The following is a 20,817-nucleotide window of genomic DNA, read 5'->3' as shown; positions in this document are numbered from 1 at the left end:
CATTGATTGTTATTACTAAGAAAAAAAATCAATTTCGCCTAGAAGGATGATCAGCCTAATTTTCCCATAAGTCATGGTTGTTTTGTTGTCAAATTTTTGTATAAATGATATTTACATTAAAAAAACAAAATTTGACATAAATTTATGGGAAAGATTAAGGATACCGTTGACTTTCTTGAAACTAATAGCTCAACCGATAGGGGAGGGGATGAATGCGAGAGCCATGGGGATCATTTAGAGAGAGAATACATAATGCTTTTTGTCTTGACTTTCCCTTAAATAGGGTATTATATATTATGGGTCTCAACACAATTGGGGATGTTTTAATTTCAAAAGTAGAAAATAAAAGGCTTATGGGGTTTAGTTTTGAGAATAATGAGTGATAAATTTGTTGACTTTACTTTCCTTCAAGCTTGTGCAAGAGTGATCATAGCCCTCGTACAGCAATCGAGACTTCCACAAGACCAATGGGCGATAGTGAGCATACCAAGAGTTGAATCTCCAATTAATCGACTCGAACGGTTATGGATCAAGGATCTTGAAGGTATTTTCACCGCTAGGCTACCAATATCATTGGTAATACAATATCATGTAATTATATGAAAGGTAAACAAATGTCTAATTACAAATTCTTTAGTCATAAATAAAACAAAAAATAAAAAATAAAAAGAAGAAAATATCTGATCTCCATAATTAGGTTTGACTCACCTGAATCACCAAGTTTGAAGAGGACTGAGTAAAAAAAAAAAAAAAAAATCAACAACAAAGAGGATAAGAACAAACTAAAATCATTCAGCATTCCAAGGCTCAAAGCTGCTATTTTTTAACTTAACAATCTCGAAGCCAGAATCCATCACTAGGTGGATCTGGATGTTTTATTCATTAGACACCTACCTCTCACATTCCTGACTACATGAAGGGCACAAACACAATTCATTTAATAAATAATTCTTAGATTTTATACTTTAATAGTATAATGATATTATAATTTCATAGTACTTCTAAGTAGTATAGACAAATAATATACTATATATAATATATCTAATGAAAGGGACATTCAATGAAAATAGTATAATGAGAAGAAGTCAATCTCTTTAATCAAGTGACCCACATGCTAAGACTCTCATAAGTATGATTTTTTTTTAATGGAATTGGGAAAAGGAAATTTGATCTATTTTGACTCAAGTGTGTGTGACCTTTTTGTATAAAAAAAATAAAAACTAGTGCTTTCACAGACCAAGACAGCAGTAATGGCTGTCGGTATGGGTCTTGGCTTTTGTGGGCCCATGTAGCAGTAATAACTAATAACTAACTAACATATTTAAAATATCTTAAACCTTCTTCCAGTAGGCCCATCCCATCCCATGAGGCCATGAAGTTGATATCACTTACCGTATCCAAAATGGTGGGCCAGGGGTCTCCCCAATCACTTGTTGAAGAAGAGGTAAAACAAAAAGGTGGTTGTGCAATGCTCATTCATCAGCGATCACATATCCACATGTCACATGTTTATGGTTTTTTCAGAAAACGTCTCTTTCTTCTTATCAGAGAGGTGAATTATACGATCTCTCTCCGATACTAATTTTTTTTTTCAAATCTAAAATCTAAGGCTTTGTTTGGTATGATTATTTTCTATTTTTCTATTTATCTTTTTTATTTTTATGATTTTTTTTTTTATGATTTATGATCTTTATTTATATTTATATAAACTAAAATAAATCACAAGTAGCTTTTCAGCTATTTGTGATTTGTGGTAACAAATTATTTTGCAATATTATTATCAATAGTGACAGATATTAATACATATCAATCGATACAATTACGAGTCCTTATGAGCTTAGGCTTTAGAGACTAATTGAATTCCCACAAGATAGAATAGAAGAAGGATGAGTTAAACTAAAATTCTAACGATGTTGATACTATGAGCCATATAACGTTTTATTTCTAATTCCTTATTTTTCATTAGTACAGGAGATAACTAAAACCGTGGTCAAACTGACAAATAAGATAAGTAAAGTGAAACTATTAAATTACTACATCCCCTTATAGGAGTGTTCATTTCCAGTATAAATTTATCTAATGGGATGAAATAGATTGGTTCTCCTAATTAGGGTAAGGTTGGTTATGTCCTCTCATTATCCTTTTATTATTAAATTCATTTTTAATATAATTCTAGGGGCTAACCCTAGATAATATTTGGACTAAAAATAAATAAATATTGGTTCACTTCGAATCAAACTGTTATCATTTGGTTTTACTTTGCAATTTTATAAAATAATAGAACTGAAAAACAATTAAAAAAAATAAAAAGCTGGGATTGCAATTGCTACCTATTGCATGGCCATCTTGCCAGGACCAATTAAGGGAAGCAGACAAGCATCTAAGTGATCTAAGTAAATTTTTTTGCCATCTCATGTGTCTCGGCATTAGGATATGCGATCGGGTAGGGATCTTCTCCCCTTCCTCTAGGAGAAAAAAGAATAATAATAAAAAATCATCACTTCTAGTCCTTTTTTTTTTTTATGTGGATACATATGAAAAATGGTAGCCCTTCAAGTTAAAACGATAAAATGTAGAACCGAACCCAAACTTCGACTCAATGGGGTAGTTTCAGTTTGATCCATTACCAGCGCAAAATTGGTTTTGAGACTAGACCAATCTGATTGATCAACACGCAAAGCCAATCGATTGGACATATTTACCCTTAATTTTCTTCAAAAGATGGACTTTCCTACCTTTTATCCTTGATGAAAATTCAAAAACTTGGGATCGATATTGAATTGATCAAGGTCGATACAATCTGATACCGATTCAAATCAGCGTGATCATATACCATATTGTTCAGATTTACCATTACATTTTTATATTATGTTATTTCCCTTAGGATGTACCTGCCATGGTTTCAAGTATCAGTGGCAAATTGGCTATATTATTTCTAAGGTAAAATAGTAAAAATGCATTTAAAATAAAGAAAAGTAATAACAAAAGTGATCAATACATACCTATCCGATCGGTATCAACACACCAATACCAATATTGATACTTCAATCCATAATGCCTGTGTATCAGAATCGGATTAGGGATCCATCAAGACTTATACCAATCAATCTGATCCGAGTTTTAAAGTCATGACCTTTTTGGACCATTATCGATTTGTCATCCTTGCGCAGCGGCGAAGATCCATGCCCTTAATCCAAACCTATTCACTGACCAGTGATATGGGATGGTTAAGAATCGGTATCAGCCTTTACCGATTCCGCAGGCATAGCTCCACAGTCCACGTACGGATCACCTGCCACCTGTCCTGGGTTTGAAGTTGAAATAATTGGAGGGAAACAAATTAGAGTCTCCGCAAGCCACGGATCTAAGATTTAAAGTCAAATGATTGGATATATGGTAAAAACAGACGGATGGCACGCTTTCCAGCGTGGAGACATCTGCTGCCAGCGATATGATACCAAATTAATTGCTTATAACGAAAGGTCGAAAACGCCCCTGAGTTCTTACGATAACCCTCAGTCCCTCTCAGCCACCGAATCACCTATAGGACGAAAACACCCCTTCAATTTTTGGGAGTATCTCTGCGTTCATTTGGTTTTTGTTCCCTTTTTTTTTTCTTTTAAAAAAGTAATGATTATCTGTGTCGGGTGAGAACCTTGAAACTTGTAACTGTGCGTGTCGGCAAAGTGACTTAGCTTGAGGAAATGACCCAACTCTCCCTCTATTCTACTTTTTCCATTTGCTACGTTCTCCTCTCCTCTCCTCTCCCCTCCCCCCCCCTGTGGGTGCCAGTAGAAAAAAAAAATAGAAATTGAAACTAATAAAATTAAAATTGCAATGTTTGGTTCAGTTCAATTTTGTTCTTAAATTGAAAACCATCCATTTGAAGTTCGATATTGAATTGAATTGAACCGAATAAATTATATTCTGAATTAAATTGAAATTAAACATACTACTTTTGGAAGTATGCATCTTCGTTGAGTTGCATGAAATTACCTGCTATTTTTTTTTTTATTTGTAAAAACGATGAAACTATATTTGACATTGTATTGTTGCTTCGTCTTTTTTTTCCTATGTGAACTATAGTTATCATTTTCGCCCCTAACCTTTTTGTCTGAGCATAAGGGCCACGAGACCACATAGTGTTCTTTTTTTCCATATGTATATAACTTAATGGAGAGAAATCGCTACAATGTCAGACTACAAATTTCCATCAATGAATGAATAGATGATCGAATCATACAATAGGGGCATTTATTGAGGAGGAAGGAAGGAGAGAGGGGGGGGGGTTGACAAGTGGGATATTATAGGGCATGTGTAGGAGTCTGCACACAGGTGTTGTGGGTTTCTTTCCTGTACTCTAATTATTTTACACCAACATATAACCTTTTGGCTACTATGCAAATTAATTGCACAAATAAACCAATGACTACTTAAACACGTTAAATATTTAGTTTTTTTTTGTGCGTTTCATTGATATATGTGTTTTTGTTTTTGAACTTGAGAATATATGGTTTCTTGTATTAAACTAAGTAAGAATATATATATATATATATATATCTATTAGTACTACATTTTTCGTGGTGCAAGCATGATTTTGTGTGCAAAATTTTATTGTATACTCACAATATTGGTTATGAAAAATAATAATTATTGGATATGATATGCTTTAACATCTATAAGAAAATGAACTATGCCATAGGTATAGGGTATGCTAGCATCTATGTGTTTTTCTCTCTTCCTCACATGAGATGATCTTTTACGTATTTCAATGTATGATAATTTTTTGTGCACAATTTACCTCAATAGTGTACTCCTCTATGTTGTTTGACACTTTTTTTGTAAAATTCATTGATGGAAAATGACATTTTGGCATTGGAGCTATCCCTCTTCCTAACATCAGATATTATAATTAGGGAGAAGGATCACTTAGTCATTAGCATTCCCCACCCTTGGACACAACCCCTATTTTTAGGAGATTGCGTGGGTTGTGTTTGAGCAGGGGCAGCATGGATGGGTAGCGTTCCTCTACCCTTCTATTTATTTAGGCACTGTTTGATAATGTTCCTAGAAACGTGTTTATGCGTTTTTTTGTGTTGAGAAATGGAAAAACGACCTTAAAAGCGTTTAATAAATCTGTTTTGTTCCACCCATTTTTAGAAATATAAATAGAAATTTATGGCAATTTATGATATAAGAAACGTAAATCACGAAACATGTCATACTTGTTTCGTTGTTTTTATAAACAAGTTGAGACCAAAATATTGGGGAAAGACTCGATAAAAAATCGATCAAAAGGCAACTCGTTTATCAAACACCAAAAAATCCTTGAAGGTAGTCATTGATACCATTGTCGGTGTTATAGATCTCGGTGTGGAAGATTCAAGAAACAAGTTTATCAAATACCAAAAAAACGTGAAAAATCATTTATACTGTTTCTAAACGCAGAAACAACAGAAATGTTATCAAACAGTGCCTTAAATAGAGAACCAATTTTTCTTAACCGTAGTGAAGAGATAATCTCTTTATCCACAGAGTTTGACTTTCAGATTGGATTTAAAAAATGTATTTATAGACTTCAACGATAAGGATGATGATTTGTTCTTTCCATCTGTTTTTCATCCACCTTCTAATATTAGCCTTGAACCTTCGACCTCAAGGTTGAACACATAATCAACGAGGGGTTGAAATCGTCTGCAATTCCGATCTCGTACAATTCCGTGCAATACCACCTTTAGGCGGTGAAACGTGTATTGATATCAATACAATGGTCCAGATCTGCTACAACTAATAAAACATTAAATCAGTGAAGAGGCATTTAAATCAGATCTGGACCATTGCATTGGAATCAATACACGTGTCACCTCCTGAAGGTGGTATTGTACGAAATTGTACGAGATCGAAATTGCAGACGATTTTTTTCCAATCAACGAGCCATTGATAGGATCCGAAGATACTTGTCCAATGAGAACCTGTGATGATACAGGAAATGCTAATATACATATGGATGGCTGAGGTCATCTGATGTATTAAATTGTGATAAATAATGGTGGGGTCACCATTAAAAGCGAATCACTTCTCACCAGTACAGAAATTATTGAACGGTAATAACTTCAACAGTTCGATAGGGGTATGATTGTCTTTTCAAACACAGTTTACGATTTGTGAAGTAAAAGCTCCAAACAGACAAACGAGAAAGTCGGCAATTGTCGGCCGATAAACCAGGAGACAAAAACGGGGAGAAATCCAATCCCCAAAATCCCAATTCATCTCAAGAAGATAATAACTATATAGTGGTAACGATTTTCAAAACTAGGTTTAAAAAGAAGGAAATTTGAATTTTTTGGATTTCACTAACTATATAATTTTGGTTGGCTTCTTTACACAAAAAGCAAAAATCTGTTTCTCCCAATCTTCTTCTTCTCAAGTTATATTCATTGATTTGTTTTCGCTCTCCGAAACTGCCGATCGATGGTTCGAAACCCTACTTCCCAAAATACAGTATTACAGAAGGAATGAGATGGGTAACAGATAATTTGAAACCCTAACCAATGAAGCCTCCTTGGAAAATTCTGTTTTTTTCTGGTAGGTTTCCGAAATAAGCACCCTTGTTATCCGCTTTCATTTCTGTGTTTAAATTTTAAATTCCTTTTGTTTTTCCTTTTTAATTTTTTTCTTCTGGGGTTCTCTTCTATATTGCATTACTGCCGATGCTTGGGTGGTGTTCATCATTAACTGGTTCTGGTTTTTCAAAAGGTCGGGTTTCTTTGTATTTTATTCTTGAATTCCATTAATGTGGGGAAAGATAGATTGTCGTCTTTTTTTTTTTTTTTCTTTGGGTTTCTCCTATATGAGATCTCAGATGTCGATAGTACATTTGATTTTGGTTTACATTTTGTACGAAGTTGAGGTTTTTCTATGTAATGGTGGAATCGGAATGTTTGCTATTGTATTGGTTACTGTTTGGTTGGGTCATGTATTTGATGATTTTATTTGGATATGTTCACGAAGACGATGCAATGAATCCTAACTTGTTATCCAATTATTACGAGCATGAGTGTTTTATTGTTGAGAAATCGAATTGAAGTTGCTGTTATATTTTCTGTCCCCAAATCACTAATCTAGATTATTCTCCTCTTCCTTGAGCAGAGATAAACGTGTGAAAGCGTCGTTGATTGGGAATTATGGATGTTGCAGAGGTCGAAGAGAGTCTTTTTGCTGCCAGCGATGCCAAGGTATCCACACAAATGTACTCTTGAAGTTCTACCGTGTAACTGTGTTCCCCGTTAGGATCCTTTTTTTTTTTTCCTGGAAATGCAGTTTGGCTTTTATTGGTAACATAATTGTCCATATATCTTATTTTCACTGGATTTCCAGGACTTGTGTTCTTGTTAGATATGTTGACTCATGTGAAACATATTATGACAGGGGGATGAACTGTTGATTTTGAAAAAAAAGAAAAAAGAAAAAAACGGATAATTGTACCTGTGATGAAACTTCTTGTTGTGTTTACTTTTAAGACAATATTATAATATCTCTGCATAAGTGGGTTTTTTATTGCTCGTATTTGCCATATTGAGCCCTTAACTGCCATATGGTTGCTGTAATCTTTTTTTATGTAGTTAATTATGCATTCATATTGTCAACGAATGATATTGCGGGTTTATAATTATTAAAACAATGTTAAAAGGCAAAATTTAGAATTGGTCTACTGTTTCGATTGTTGCATTGATTATATCTGGAAATCTGAGTTGCAAACCTGGATTTGATTTACATAATAGTAATAATAGTAGTAATTTTTATTAATATAATTTGTTATAATAATGAATACGGTGATGATAATAATAACAACTAAAAAACATTTCAAGCCTTTTGGAAACTTTTCTTTTCTTATAAGAGAAGTAGCCGAATTTGGAATCATTACCAGTTCAACTATAACAGGTTTACTGTTGTAACATATAACAACTTACAGAAACATACTGCTATTCAGTCCCAATTTATTGGGTGGGTGACTATTGTTTGTCAATGCACATGCAGTTACATGGAGGGATGTGTAGTAAACTTTCTGCAATTCTTTGCAAAATATTGGATATTTTTCCAGTCTTAGAGGCAGCAAGGCCCCGGAGCAAGTCAGGTATCCAGGCCTTATGTTCGTTACATGTTGCACTTGAGAAGGCAAAGACTCTTCTTCAGCATTGTTCAGAGTGCAGTAAACTTTACCTGGTAAATTTCCTTCCCGGTTACATGTATATCTTTATGCCAACATTCATTTATCCCAACACTCTAGCATTGTAGCATTAATTACTTGTCATGCTTTCATCGAATCTACTACTTTTGATGGCTGGCATCCATTTTTCTCACTTGAGATTTTATAATCTTACTAGTTCAATTTCGTCTGAAAAAAAAGAAAAAGAAAAACAATTTCTATGTTCAATGTACTATTTATACTTGTAAATTGGACATTTATTTTTTATTTATTATGTGAGATTTTTATTGGAATTTTTACTACTTGCAAAGTCGGTAGGCAGGTAGAACGATTTTGATATATCTGTTACATATATATTAGTGAAATGGGAATGCATCTGATTCTTTGTGTGATCAAAATCATTAGGCTGTACGTTAATACATTTTATCTTTCCTGCAATTGCATTTTCAGGGGAAAGTTGTGCTTATTATTCCAGTTTGCGGAACATTTAAAATCAGTTTGAACTTCTCTCATGAATTATTCGTTTATTGTGTCTGTTTTCCTGCATAGGCTATAACAGGGGACTCTGTTCGCTTAAAATTTGAGAAGGCAAGGGTTGCTCTTATAGATAGTCTTAGGCGTGTTGAAGACATTGTCGCAGAAGCAATTGGTTCCCAGGTATTTGATGTATTTTCTTACATTTATAAATGCATCAATTCATGCATTTTTTTTTGGGGGGGGATGAACCATCAATTCATGCATTATTTTTAAACAATGGCTGAAACTCTCAACTTCATGTCTTTGTGCCTGATACTTGGTGTACAACTTAGGCCAGGCTAGGTTGTGTATTGATGATTTTTGTATAGGTTGAGCCTAAGGCCCAGCTCGATGCAGCTGAAATTTGAGCCGGAAGTTGGCAAAGGAAAAGATTGGCAGAATTAAGAATGAGATCCTATTGTGTACATTATGCATATATATAGTATAGCATATATAGATAAATACTTTACACAGATCTAGATCTAGATATACAAGATCTTAATCAAATACAAATAAATAACTCAGTTGCATCCCTCTTGATGCTAAATTTGAAATGTCCTGTAGCTCAATTTATATGTTAAGAATTTACGATGACTTGGTTTGGTTTGTTATGCCTTGTCTTATTTTGTGCATGGAGATGATGGACCTTCTCCAAGCTAGTTCATAATTTTATTTTTACAATAAGATTCAGAACCATCTAAGCACTAGTTTTGGGAAGTAAACTATCTGAAGCTCAACCATAGCAGTGAATATTTCCTTTTCTTTTTCAATTTTCTTGAAATAGTTTAACAAATAATTTTACTATTATGCAAATCATTCTCGTTCTTTTTTCGTCTTCCTACTAGATGTGGTTTTCTTATGTGATTTTATTCTATTTTGCAAATGAGAGAGTGGTTTTTAAAACCTGACTGTCATTCCTTTTTGTAATTATATTTAGCCTTCCAAATGATGGCATCAAATTAACCGAAATTTTCATTTTGATAATATCTTTGCAGATTTCGGAAATTGTCACTGAACTTGAAGGGACTGTTTTCTCTGTTGATTCATTGGAGAAGCAAGTTGGTGATGAAGTAATTACATTGCTTCAGCAGGAGAGAAAATTTAACAGCAATTGTAATGACAATAATGAGCTAGAAATTTTCCACCAGGCTGCGTTGAGGCTTGGCATCACTTCTTCAAGGGTAGCGCTCACAGAGAGAAGGGCTCTCAAGAAGCTGATTGAAAGAGCACGACTCGAGGAAGACAAGCGCAAGGAATCCATCGTGGCTTACCTTTTACATCTTATGAGAAAATACTCCAAGTTATTCAGAAATGAGTTCTCAGATGACAATGATTCTCAGGGATCAGCGCCATGTTCCCCAACTGTTGAGAGCTCATTAGAAGATGGCTGTGGTACTCCTGTGGGTAATGGCCTGGCCTTTGATCGACAATTCTCAAAACTATGTTCCTTCAGTTTCAAGTCAAGTGGTCGGAGATCAGGGCAAATGGCAGTACCACCTGAGGAGTTGAGGTGTCCGATATCTTTACATCTCATGTTTGACCCAGTCATAATATCTTCTGGCCAGACTTATGAGCGGGTCTGCATTGAGAAATGGTTTAGTGATGGGCACAGAACTTGCCCGAAGACTCAACAACAGCTTTCCCATCAGTCTTTAACTCCAAATTATTGTGTTAAGGGTCTTGTTTCTAGTTGGTGTGAACATAATGGGGTCCCTGTTCCTGAAGGCCCCCCAGAGTCTCTTGATCTAAACTACTGGAGGCTGGCATTATCTGAATCAGAATCTGCAAATTCAAGATCCATGGAGGGTGTTAACTCCTGCAAGTTGAAAGATGTTAAGGTGGTACCTATGGAAGAGAGTGGAGTTGCTGTGGAACTTGAAGTAAATGAAGTGGATGATGTATCTTGCCCAGAGGAAGATGGTGACCTAGACATGGCTCAAGGATATGATAGCTTACTAGCCATCTTGGACGGACAGGGGGATGCAGAGAAACGATGCAGAGTAGTGGAACAGATACGACTACTGTTGAAGGATGATGAAGAAGCCAGGATTTGTATGGGAGCCAATGGTTTTGTTGAGGCTTTGGTAAGGTTTTTAGAGGCAGCTGTCCATGAAGGTAATGAAAAGGCACAGGAGACTGGAGCTATGGCTCTCTTCAACCTTGCTGTTAACAATGACAGGTCAGTTTGGTTCCCATCTGTAGGTTCTCAAAATATATGTTATTTCTCGTTACCACTACTAATATGAAAACGGTGCTAATATCATCATCATGATTATTTTGTGGCATTGGGTCTTTATGTTTTTCCAACATTATTCTAGTTCTTTTCTCGACTCTCCTGATTGAAGTGGCACTTTATATTGGTATTCAATATTCAACTGAGATGAAATTCCATTTTACATCTATAATTTATCTTTCAAGGTAATTGACAAGTAGCCGTGCTGTTGTGAAAATGCTGAATTTAGACTACTTTGGTGTTCATAAATGACTTAAGAGACCATTTTTGTGTTTTGTGAAGCTGTTCTTGCTCTTCACCTGTTATCTACCGACCAGGTCACAAATAAAAAATGGTCTTCAACCTATTAACAGATGCTCCAAATCCATTCGATTTATCAGTGTCCTTGAAAACTGTCAGAATGTTGACCCAGTGTTTTTAGGACCAGTGGTGGGATGGCTGATCTGGGATTAGAACACTGCCTGGTGCTATGAAATGTTTGAAAATCAGTGTTTTAGTCCATATTTATTTAGTTTTTCATTCTTATCATCAGGAACAAGAAAATGATGTTATCTGCTGGAGTAATTCCTTTGCTGGAAGAAATGATCCTCAAGTCAAAGTCATACAAGTCCGCAACAGCTCTCTACCTGAACCTCTCGTGCCTTGAGGAAGCGAAGCCAGTCATTGGTTCAAGCCAAGCGATTCCGTTCTTGGTCCGTCTCCTCCAAAACGAATCTGAACCCCAGTGCAAGCTCGATGCCCTCCATTGCCTCTACAATCTCTCCATTTACCCCTCAAACATTCCCATCCTCCTCTCAGCTGGCATCATTGAAGGGCTTGGGGGTCTCCTTGTGGACCCAGTCGATCACACTTGGGCCGAAAAATCGATAGCTGTCCTCATAAATTTGGCCTCAAATAATTCAGGAAAGAAAGAGATCGCATCAACTCGAGGCCTCATTAGTGCACTCTCTGCCATATTAGATACTGGTGAGTCCATTGAACAGGAGCAAGCCGTATCGTGCATTTTGATCTTGTGTAATGGGAATGACAATTGCAGTGAATTGGTTCTAGAAGAAGGTGTGATACCTGCATTGGTTTCAATCTCAGTGAATGGAACGGCAAGAGGGAAAGAGAGGGCACAGAAGCTTTTGATGCTATTCAGGGAGCAGCGTCAGAGGGATCCAGTATTACCTGTTCGGGCACAGAAGTGGTCTGAGGAAAGTGATGTTGTGGAAGTTCCCCTTTCGGTTGATCCAGAACCAAAGCCACTGTATAAATCCTCATCTAGAAGGGCTGTGGGTAGGGCTTGGGCTTCTATATGGAAGACCAAGAACTATTCTTCGGTGTCCTAGTATTAGGGCTTCTGGTTCTAGCCAGCCATGTATATTTCTGTTGTATCTTCTTTTCCACCTTCTTCTCTCTCTTTTTCTTTCCATCCTTCCTTTATTCCAATGGGTTTTAGGGAAAGGAGATTTCTCCTTCACTGCAGTGCTGGACAATCTCCAGCAGGGCAGTTTTTTCCTTGTGAAGCTGAGCGACGATTTGTTTAGTTCATATCATTGGATGGGAATGAGATGGGAGAATTATCTTGATTGGCTTTTTGTCAAATAGCTTTCCATCTCAATCATATGCCAACCGTGTATAGGATTCCAGATCTTTTTTCCTCATTCGTTCTAACTGCAAATGAAAATAACTAGGTTCAGAGAAATTTTTTTTTGGGTGAGACATCTTAGGTTTATTACCATGTGATTAATACAGTGATATTTTTTATCATCTTGTGGGCATGGTTTTTATAATCGGTATCGGGATTACATCGGTTTTTGTCGATATCAATTTGATACCATTCTGGATTGGCTTACAAGGCCTAAAAAGTATTGGCCACCATATAAAATAATGGAAATAATAACATTGCTTGCATATTCAGCATCTTAAAGGAGGAGGAAGAAGAGGAAATTAAAGTAACCCCAAAGGGTAGCCGAGTTTGTAAGGAACCTTTGCCTTAAAAATCATATGGTTCTTAGTTGGACTCCTCTTATTTCTTTGAGGCTATTTAGACGGGGTGTTTAGTGTTCTTCATTGCTTTCGGTGAAAGTTGAATGCTTTTTATTCAATCCCAGTATGATCCGGTCTATGCGATTGTGAGATTAATATGGACCCCTTAAATTTGGATACACATTGTTAGCAGAAAAAAAAAAAAAAATCATTAATAGATATATATAAGAGATTTAGCAACATTAATTTAGTCAAATCTATCTAACTATGATAAGACAAAACAGTGTAAATGGTCTGTATAATGGTCAAGGCGAGGAGAATAATGGCAGCAACAAGTGATATGAATGACCATGGACTACTGAAATAGTTAAGCATCAGGCTTGCCTTCCATTTGTGACATCTAATATTGTAATACTCTTCCACCTCAAGACGAATAGAGATGGTATCACGAACAAATACCCTAACTTGTTTGAGAAGACCGTTAAATAATTGAGCCACCTCACTTGGATCACTGATTGTCACAATAATTCCATTATCCTGTAACAATTCCACATCCTCTCTAGAATCAATGAGACCATCCATGAAGTTTGCATACTCTGTGATATAACTATGATCTTCTGTGTATAGCTCATAGGCGACGAGGTTTCGGAGGATAATCTCTGTTCCATCATCAATTGCTATACTTGGGATTGTCAAAACTCCCTTCTTGTCAAATTTTATGTCTAACAAGCTTGTCACCTTCTTGTTCTTCTCGAATTTGACACTCGCCTTCTCTAGCTCTCCTCTTCAGCACACCATTGCTTGCAAAACCCAGGTACGCATTTTAATTGGTCCCCAACCGTTGGATGCACACTGAGCATAGTGACACGCTGGGCAGTAACTCGTTCCACAACTATTATCCCATCCCCTAGGCACAACTCGCGGGCGCATGCTGGTACAAATTGCAAACACTTGTTCTTCCTTTGGCCATCATAAGTCTCCTTTGGCTGTTCAAGTGAGTTCTTTGGGGGTGGTGGTGGGAGGAGGAATCGTCTTACAAAATCAAGCAAATGCTTTGGTCTATCAACATCCTCTGGTTTTAATTCTTGAATGTGATCACGAGTGGAGTAATTGATTATGTATTCTTTGCGAAGGAGTGATCTCAAAATATTAGGTACAAAGTACTTACAAATAAGACCATAGAGTTGGGTCCTTATTGTATGATCATCAGCTGCAACCACCACGGCGGCGGTGGCGGTGGCGATGGTGGCGGCGGTGGCAGTGGTGGCGGCTACTCGATGAAAAGAATCATTGACCCTGCCATTAATGAAGACTCGGTATAATGCCTCAAGAACAAAGATTGGAAGCTGGTTTTCAAGCAAAATCAGGTCCAGAGTAGCTAGATTACTCCACTTCCCATCTGACGACGTAGTTTCATTCTCATCCAAATGTAGTAGCTCAAGTATGAAGCAACCATCCACCACCATCATCATCACAAAGTTGTTTCTTTCAAATTTTAAACCATCTGGATAACATTGGTAAGCTCTTTCTTCCAAATCTCTCACAACTTTAATATAATTAGACAACGTTGCTTCAGGTTGCCGGTTTAGAAATTTTTTGAAGTAACGGAGCTTACGTGCTTCCATGGGTTGTAAGTGTCGATGACCATGGTAGAAAGGGCCAATGGATACCCTGGAAGGAACGTAAGCTTCTGGCTTTTCTTTTACCAGTGACTCAGGTACTCGATATATTCTGTAATCTGAAGGCAAGGAAGGCACCTTGTCTAGTTTTTCCCTTATTAATTCCATTACCACATCTGCAGCAGATAGAGCCTCTCCATCATCCATCTCTTCTTCTAGTTTGTGAGGACCAATATTTTACTCAACTCTCCTTGAGGTATACCTAAAAAAAAAGTTACTATTAGATTAATAAACAAATAGGAACAAACTCAACAACCCACCTTGCATATGTAGAAACACAACCCTAAAAGTGATGCAGAAGATAATGGAAAAATAAAAACAAACAATGCACACTGGTTTACGAGATTTGACAAGATTACCTACGTCCTGGTTGAGGAGATTCTGTTTCACTATCAATGGAGAATAGGGTAACAATACTTGTTCTCACACCTCTTAGAATTACTTACAGAGAAAGTATCTCTCGCTAGCTACAACATATAGCGAAAAACCCTAATCAGGATTACCGTTCTGTCGGAGGGGGGCATGCACCAGTACTCACTGGGTTAAATTGTGACAGAATACAAGATTTCGTACACCAATAGCATCTGATAGGGCCGGGCCAGGCCGAGTGTGGGAATTGGGGACCTTGGATTGGAACTGGGTTTCAACAACCTGGTCCATACTGGCCAAGTTGCACCCCTAATTTAAAGATCTCTTCATATATATCACATTTCCGCTTTATTCATATATTTGTATGTGTGTATAAATTGATTGAAATAGGCCACCTCAAGTGAAAATTCCAGGATCCAGACCTGCCTAAAGTAGGAGACTTTAAACCATTAGGGTTTAGAATTTAAATCTTAAACTAGAAACAGGCGTAGCTATCATCCGCAAAAAGAATTACAAGAAGGAGGGAGACAAGCAAACCTCATATGACTTCAATACAGCAACATAGGTAGTAGCGAAGGGCTCCCAACTATGTGAGAGAGAGAGAGAGAGAGAGTCCAAGACTCTTAAGGTTGCAATTGGGCTGGCAGGACCTAGGTCCAAAAGTCAGTGTGTCATCTTGTGCCTAGACAGTGGGGAGCCAAATGACTGTCTTGCCCCTCATGAAAGGTGGAAAAATTATGCTCTCTATTGATGCTTTTATTAGTGCTTTCACTGAAACCGTGCTAGTGCAGGGCCACATGTACACTGCCTTTTAGGAAGCCTCTTGACACAAAAAATGGAAATGAATAACTCACCAAATTTTAATATAAGTTTTTTATATAATCGATATATAAAAGGATCAAGTTTCTATATCGTGTGGGTGTGGAGGGAATCTCCACATCCACTCCCATTGGTATCATTCGATTGCATTAGGAAAGGATATTTTCTACTTCATCAATAGTCTTGGGGTGGATAGTTCATGACTACATCAATAAAATTAGTAAAATCTTTGAAATTAAAAGAGAATAGCCGACTATATAGATGTAACACATTAATCTTGGGGCTTCTCTTCTTTCACAGCCCTTCCAACACCCCCCACCCAAAAATAAAAAAAAAAATAAAAAAATCTTTTTCTTCCAAAATAACATATAGAGATCAAGAAGGGTAACAAGCTTACCTGAGTTTTTAATTCTCTGTGTTAATATGGTGCACAGCAGCACAAGAAGCAGGTGGGAACAGAAAGGATTCTTGAGATAATGTAAAGAGAATGAATTAATAAGCAGGTGCACAAGAAAGAGAGGAAACGTCTCCTCTTCTCAATCGCTTGTGTTTAGGCAATAACCTCGAGCCGAATATATATAGATGATTCACAGCCCTTTTCACACACACACACACACACACAAAAAAAAGGAAGAGAAAAAAAACCTTGTTTTTCAAAACTATTAACATACAAATCAAACCTTTCATCCGACAAGCCAAAATATATGTATATAATGGTTTTTTGGGTTCATCTCTGGATTTGATCCGATTTCAGTTCTTATAGCTTTCATATAACCCCAAATCAAAAACTAAATCAAGAATGGATCAGTTCGACCTCTGGATTTTGAATGGTTTTTTGGGTTCCTTTTACTACTGTACACATTGGCTTTAGATACGTAAAACCAAAATTTAAAAATCCACAACTACTTAACTTTGGTTGTTCATAAATTTGGTACAAGGTCCTGATGAGTTAAACATTATTCATAGATTACAAAAGTGTGGGTGAATTTAAGAATTAATGCACTTCCCTTTGCTTGTCCTTCTTCACTTGGTTAGATATTCATTACTCTCTTTTGTCCTTTGCTTGTCATCACTAAGATTATCATTCCTCAACAGGATTAGGAATCGGTATGTCCAAAATTTTGTTTCTCCCTAATTGGGCATGCAGTTTTTAGATCTTCATCATAGGATGATCTCAGAAGGAGGCCAGAGAGAGTTGGAATTTGAAACAGGGAGTGATCATGCACCCTCTGGGTAAAGGTTTTATAGTTTTTGAGTTTTCTATGGAAGGGGATATGGCGGAGGTCTGGAGATGTAGTCCGATAAAGATTGGTGGTCAATGGATCCGGTTTCAACGCAGACAACCAAACTTTAACATGCATGCGAAGTTACCCACAACTAATACGTTGGTACTTTTATATTTTGAAAACAGCAAATCTTTCACAGAGGATGAGGTAGAGGGAGATTCAATAGACGACTAGTCAGCTTGAATGACTAGCATCCTCCTAGCATTTAGAAAGGCTAACAAGTAACAAGTAATGAAATCAACTGAGAATTAAGATCTGACGACAATCCATGATAAGCAGGAGACAAATTTAAAGTAGTTATAATTAAATATATATATATATACACACACACAAGAGCTAGAATTCAACAACATAAATAATGTAATTAAACAAGGGAAAATCTAAATCTATCCATCTAATGATGATGATAAGCTAAAACAGCATAAATGGTCTGTATAATGGTGAAGGCGATGAGAATAATAGCCGCAACAACTGATATGAAGGACCATGGAGAATTGAAATAGTTAATCATCAGGCCTGCCTTCCATTTGTGACATCTCATATTGTAATACTTTTCCACTTTATGGCGGACATTGACGGTAAAATAAAAAGGTACCGTAACATCTTTGAGAAGATTGTTAAATAATCGAGCCACATCAGTTGGGTCGCCGAACAAGGTCACAATGATTCCAGTCTTTTGCAGCAATTCCACATCCTGGGGAGAATCGATAAGGCCATCCATGAAAGCTACATACTCTGTAATATAACCAAACTCTTCAATATATTGTTCGTAGGCGATAAGGTTTCGGAGGATACCGTCTGTTCCATAGTGAATTGTTATACATGGGATTGTCAAAACTCCGTTTTTGAATTTTATGTCCCGCAAGCTTGTCAGTTTCTTCGTCTTCTCGAAATTGACACCGGCCTTCTGCAGCTCCGTCGCACACCGGATATGTTCTATCTTCTTATCGGGTATCAGTAAAGGATAATCTTCCTCATCTATAGGATCCTGACTCCCTAGGCACAACCCGCACAACCGGACATGGGTGCATGCAGCTGGTACCAAATCTGAAAAACACTTCTGATCCCGCGGCGGCGGTGGCGGCTGTATACAAAAGATTGGAAGTGGTTGGATGAGAAATTGGCGTACAAAATCAAGCAAATTCTTTGGTTTTTCCGCAGCTGCTTCTGGTGGTTTTAATTTCTGAATCTCATGAGAGGGGCAATTGATTTTGTCTTCCTTGCTTAGCATGATCAAAATTTCAGGTACAAAGTGGTTACACATAAGACCATAGAGGGTCCATGTATTATCATCATCAACATCATCCCCATTAATGAAGACCTTATATAATGCCTCAAGAACAAAGATTGGAAGCTGATTTTCAAGCATAATCAGGTCCTGAAAAAATCCAACACTCCACTTCTGCTCCGATAAAGTTTGGCGGTCTTCCATTTGTTGTAGTAGTAGCTCAAGTATGAAAAAACCATCCACCACCATCATCGTGACAAAGCTGTTTCTATCAATTTTCAAATCTGGATAACATTGGTAAGCTCTTCCTTCCAATTCTCTCACGGCTTTAATGTAATCACACAAGTTTGTGGCTGCTCCAGATTTTCGGTTCAGAAACTTTTCCAAGTACTGCATCTTATGTGCTTCCATGTCTTTTAAGTGTTCAGAATAACCATGGTAGATAGGGCCAATGGAAACCCTGTGAGGTACGTAGGCTTCTGACTTTTCTTGGAACAATGCCTTAGGTACTCGGTATATGGTGTAATCCGATGGCGAGGAAGGCACCTTTTCTCGTTTTCGCTTTATTAATAATTCCACCTCGTGAGCTTCAGAACTTTTCTGTTCCTTTTCTTTCCCTCTTTTTTTAGGTTTCTTTTTAGCATGGCTAGAAGAAGTTATTGGGTCTTCAATAACTAAGTCTTTACCAACAATCTCTTCCATATCAAAGATGCGCATAGCCTCTCCATCGTCCATCTCTTCAACCTATATAACTGTCATTAGCAACCCATCATTCTTCTTCGATTAAAATATAATCTTTCTTATTTTTGGCCATTTCCTTGATTCATTCTTTTCATTTTGAGCTAGCTGAAGTTTTACCCATGATCATCTAGCTCTTGGGGTCCCCTAGCTATAACATGGATCCATCCATCCATGTTGTTCCACAATTAATGTAGTATACTGTGAAACACACTAAATAATAAAGATTTTTCAAAAAAAAAAAAGAAAAAAGGTACTATATTTAAATAAAGAAAATTTGTTTGAAGCAGGGAACTTTTTATTGTGTAACTCTTCTTCCAAATCTTTGATAAAATGGAAATTAAGAAAGCATCTTTAATTAAGGGACCTGATCCACTTTCAAAAAAGTAGTGGGAAGAAACTTCTTAAACTACAAGAAAGAGAGCGGACCAGGTGCACGTACGAGAATGACCTAGATCCGTGGATTTAAGATCAATTTTCTCTCTCTTTATTTAATAGATTCTAAATCCACGGACCAGGGATGTACGAGAACATTCTCGTACGTGAACCTGATCCGTTCACCTAGAAAGATATTAAATCCATGAACAATTGCTAGCTGGAAAAATTCACTATACTCAATTATTTAAAAAAAAAAAAATCCTCATAAAGTGCACACGATCGGATTCTGAATTCCGGTGAAGAGAGATTTTTACCCTTTTTAGAAAGGCAAATCAATAGGAATTGGTTGGTGCTTCCCCCAATTCCTGGGGGAAATGGTTTCTAGGGAGCGAGGTCCTTGCGTTTAGACACATGGGTGGAAATGATCGCTCCGCCTCATATGAAATGTAAAATGATACCCTGTAAATGTTTTCTTGTGCATTTATATTGACCTATACATACGCACGGGCCACGGTCTCTCACAGAAAACACTTCCCCCTTCTTCTATGAAAAAGGGTGAGCACATTACTTTTAAATTTTCAAACAAAAAATTTAGAGTGGAATGACCAATTTCAAGTTTTAAAACCTGCTTGCTTGATAAGAAATATATATAAACCCCCTCCCCTCTTGTCTTGATCCCCTTTCTCATAGATTTTATAGAAGGGACTAGCAATGGAAATTAACAGTGGAATGAATAATAGCTGTGTTGGTGGATATCAGAAAGTCCAAAATCCAATGAAATCGAGAGCCGATCTTATTACCCTTTGGCTTCTAAGCCCCATCCAGCAACAAAATGAAATAAAGGAGAAGTAGGAGAAACCATACCTTGAAGATCTGATCCGTCGGTTATTGTCAAGTTGCAGGTTTTGTGGACTCTGCAGATCTCCAATTCAGTAAGCTTGTTTAAAGATCAAGACCGGTAGGTATGAGATAGAGCAAGAGAGGGATATCCCCTCCAAATTTCAGCTCAACTGAACTCAAATTTTAGAAGATAAGGAACGGGGAATTTGACTTGAAGAGGAATGGTTCAAGTCAAGACTAGTTTTTTTTTTTTTTTCTTTCCTGAAGAATGAATGTGACATGGCAGTAATAACCAATAATTGAGGTGCCTAATAATTCAAATTGTCCAATCCACATCCCATGACGGTGTGAGATGGTGTTGGAGGGTTCAGCGGGTTGGAGAGGATCCAAATCAATCACATATGTGGAGTTCTGAGCTACGATTATGACTCGTTTTCGGATTATTATTATTATTATTATTTTTTGAATAGTTAGCGGAGAGTTTAACTCGTGACCACTGTTAGTTAAAACGAGTTTAAAACGTGTTTGCGTTTTTTTGCCGTATGCTTCCATAT

General features: G+C 36.9%; 3 protein-coding genes across 4 annotated transcripts; 1 reads left to right on the top strand and 2 right to left on the bottom strand.

Moving 5' to 3' along the window:
* The first annotated feature begins 6,313 nt into the window (after positions 1–6,313).
* On the top strand, positions 6,314–12,542 carry LOC122077829 (U-box domain-containing protein 6-like). The gene is made up of 6 exons (XM_042643730.1): positions 6,314–6,585; positions 7,150–7,235; positions 8,038–8,223; positions 8,756–8,863; positions 9,718–10,901; positions 11,488–12,542. The coding sequence occupies exons 2-6, from the start codon at positions 7,185–7,187 to the stop codon at positions 12,284–12,286; spliced, it is 2,328 nt and encodes a 775-aa protein (XP_042499664.1). The 5' UTR covers positions 6,314–6,585; positions 7,150–7,184; the 3' UTR covers positions 12,287–12,542.
* Positions 12,543–13,187: 645 nt separating this feature from the next.
* LOC122078133 (UPF0481 protein At3g47200-like) lies at positions 13,188–14,752 on the bottom strand. Its single transcript, XM_042643994.1, has 2 exons — positions 13,878–14,752; positions 13,188–13,710 (listed from the first exon to the last, which is right to left on the bottom strand). Exons 1-2 carry the CDS (start codon positions 14,750–14,752, stop codon positions 13,188–13,190), a joined length of 1,398 nt encoding a protein of 465 aa, XP_042499928.1.
* A 2,549-nt stretch (positions 14,753–17,301) lies between these two features.
* LOC122079205 (UPF0481 protein At3g47200-like) lies at positions 17,302–20,503 on the bottom strand. 2 transcript variants are annotated; one of them, XM_042645470.1, is made up of 2 exons: positions 20,288–20,503; positions 17,302–19,059 (listed from the first exon to the last, which is right to left on the bottom strand). In XM_042645470.1, the coding sequence occupies exon 2, from the start codon at positions 19,040–19,042 to the stop codon at positions 17,474–17,476; it is 1,569 nt and encodes a 522-aa protein (XP_042501404.1). In that variant the 5' UTR covers positions 19,043–19,059; positions 20,288–20,503; the 3' UTR covers positions 17,302–17,473. The 2 variants fall into 2 exon arrangements, with proteins under 2 accessions (XP_042501404.1, XP_042501405.1); XM_042645471.1 differs by having other exon boundaries at positions 17,302–19,051.
* Between the last annotated feature and the right edge of the window lie 314 nt (positions 20,504–20,817).

The sequence above is a fragment of the Macadamia integrifolia genome, chromosome 5 (genome assembly GCF_013358625.1).
Source record: "Macadamia integrifolia cultivar HAES 741 chromosome 5, SCU_Mint_v3, whole genome shotgun sequence".
Classification (NCBI taxonomy): Eukaryota; Viridiplantae; Streptophyta; class Magnoliopsida; order Proteales; family Proteaceae; genus Macadamia; species Macadamia integrifolia.
This window is presented reverse-complemented; position numbering and strand designations above follow the sequence as displayed.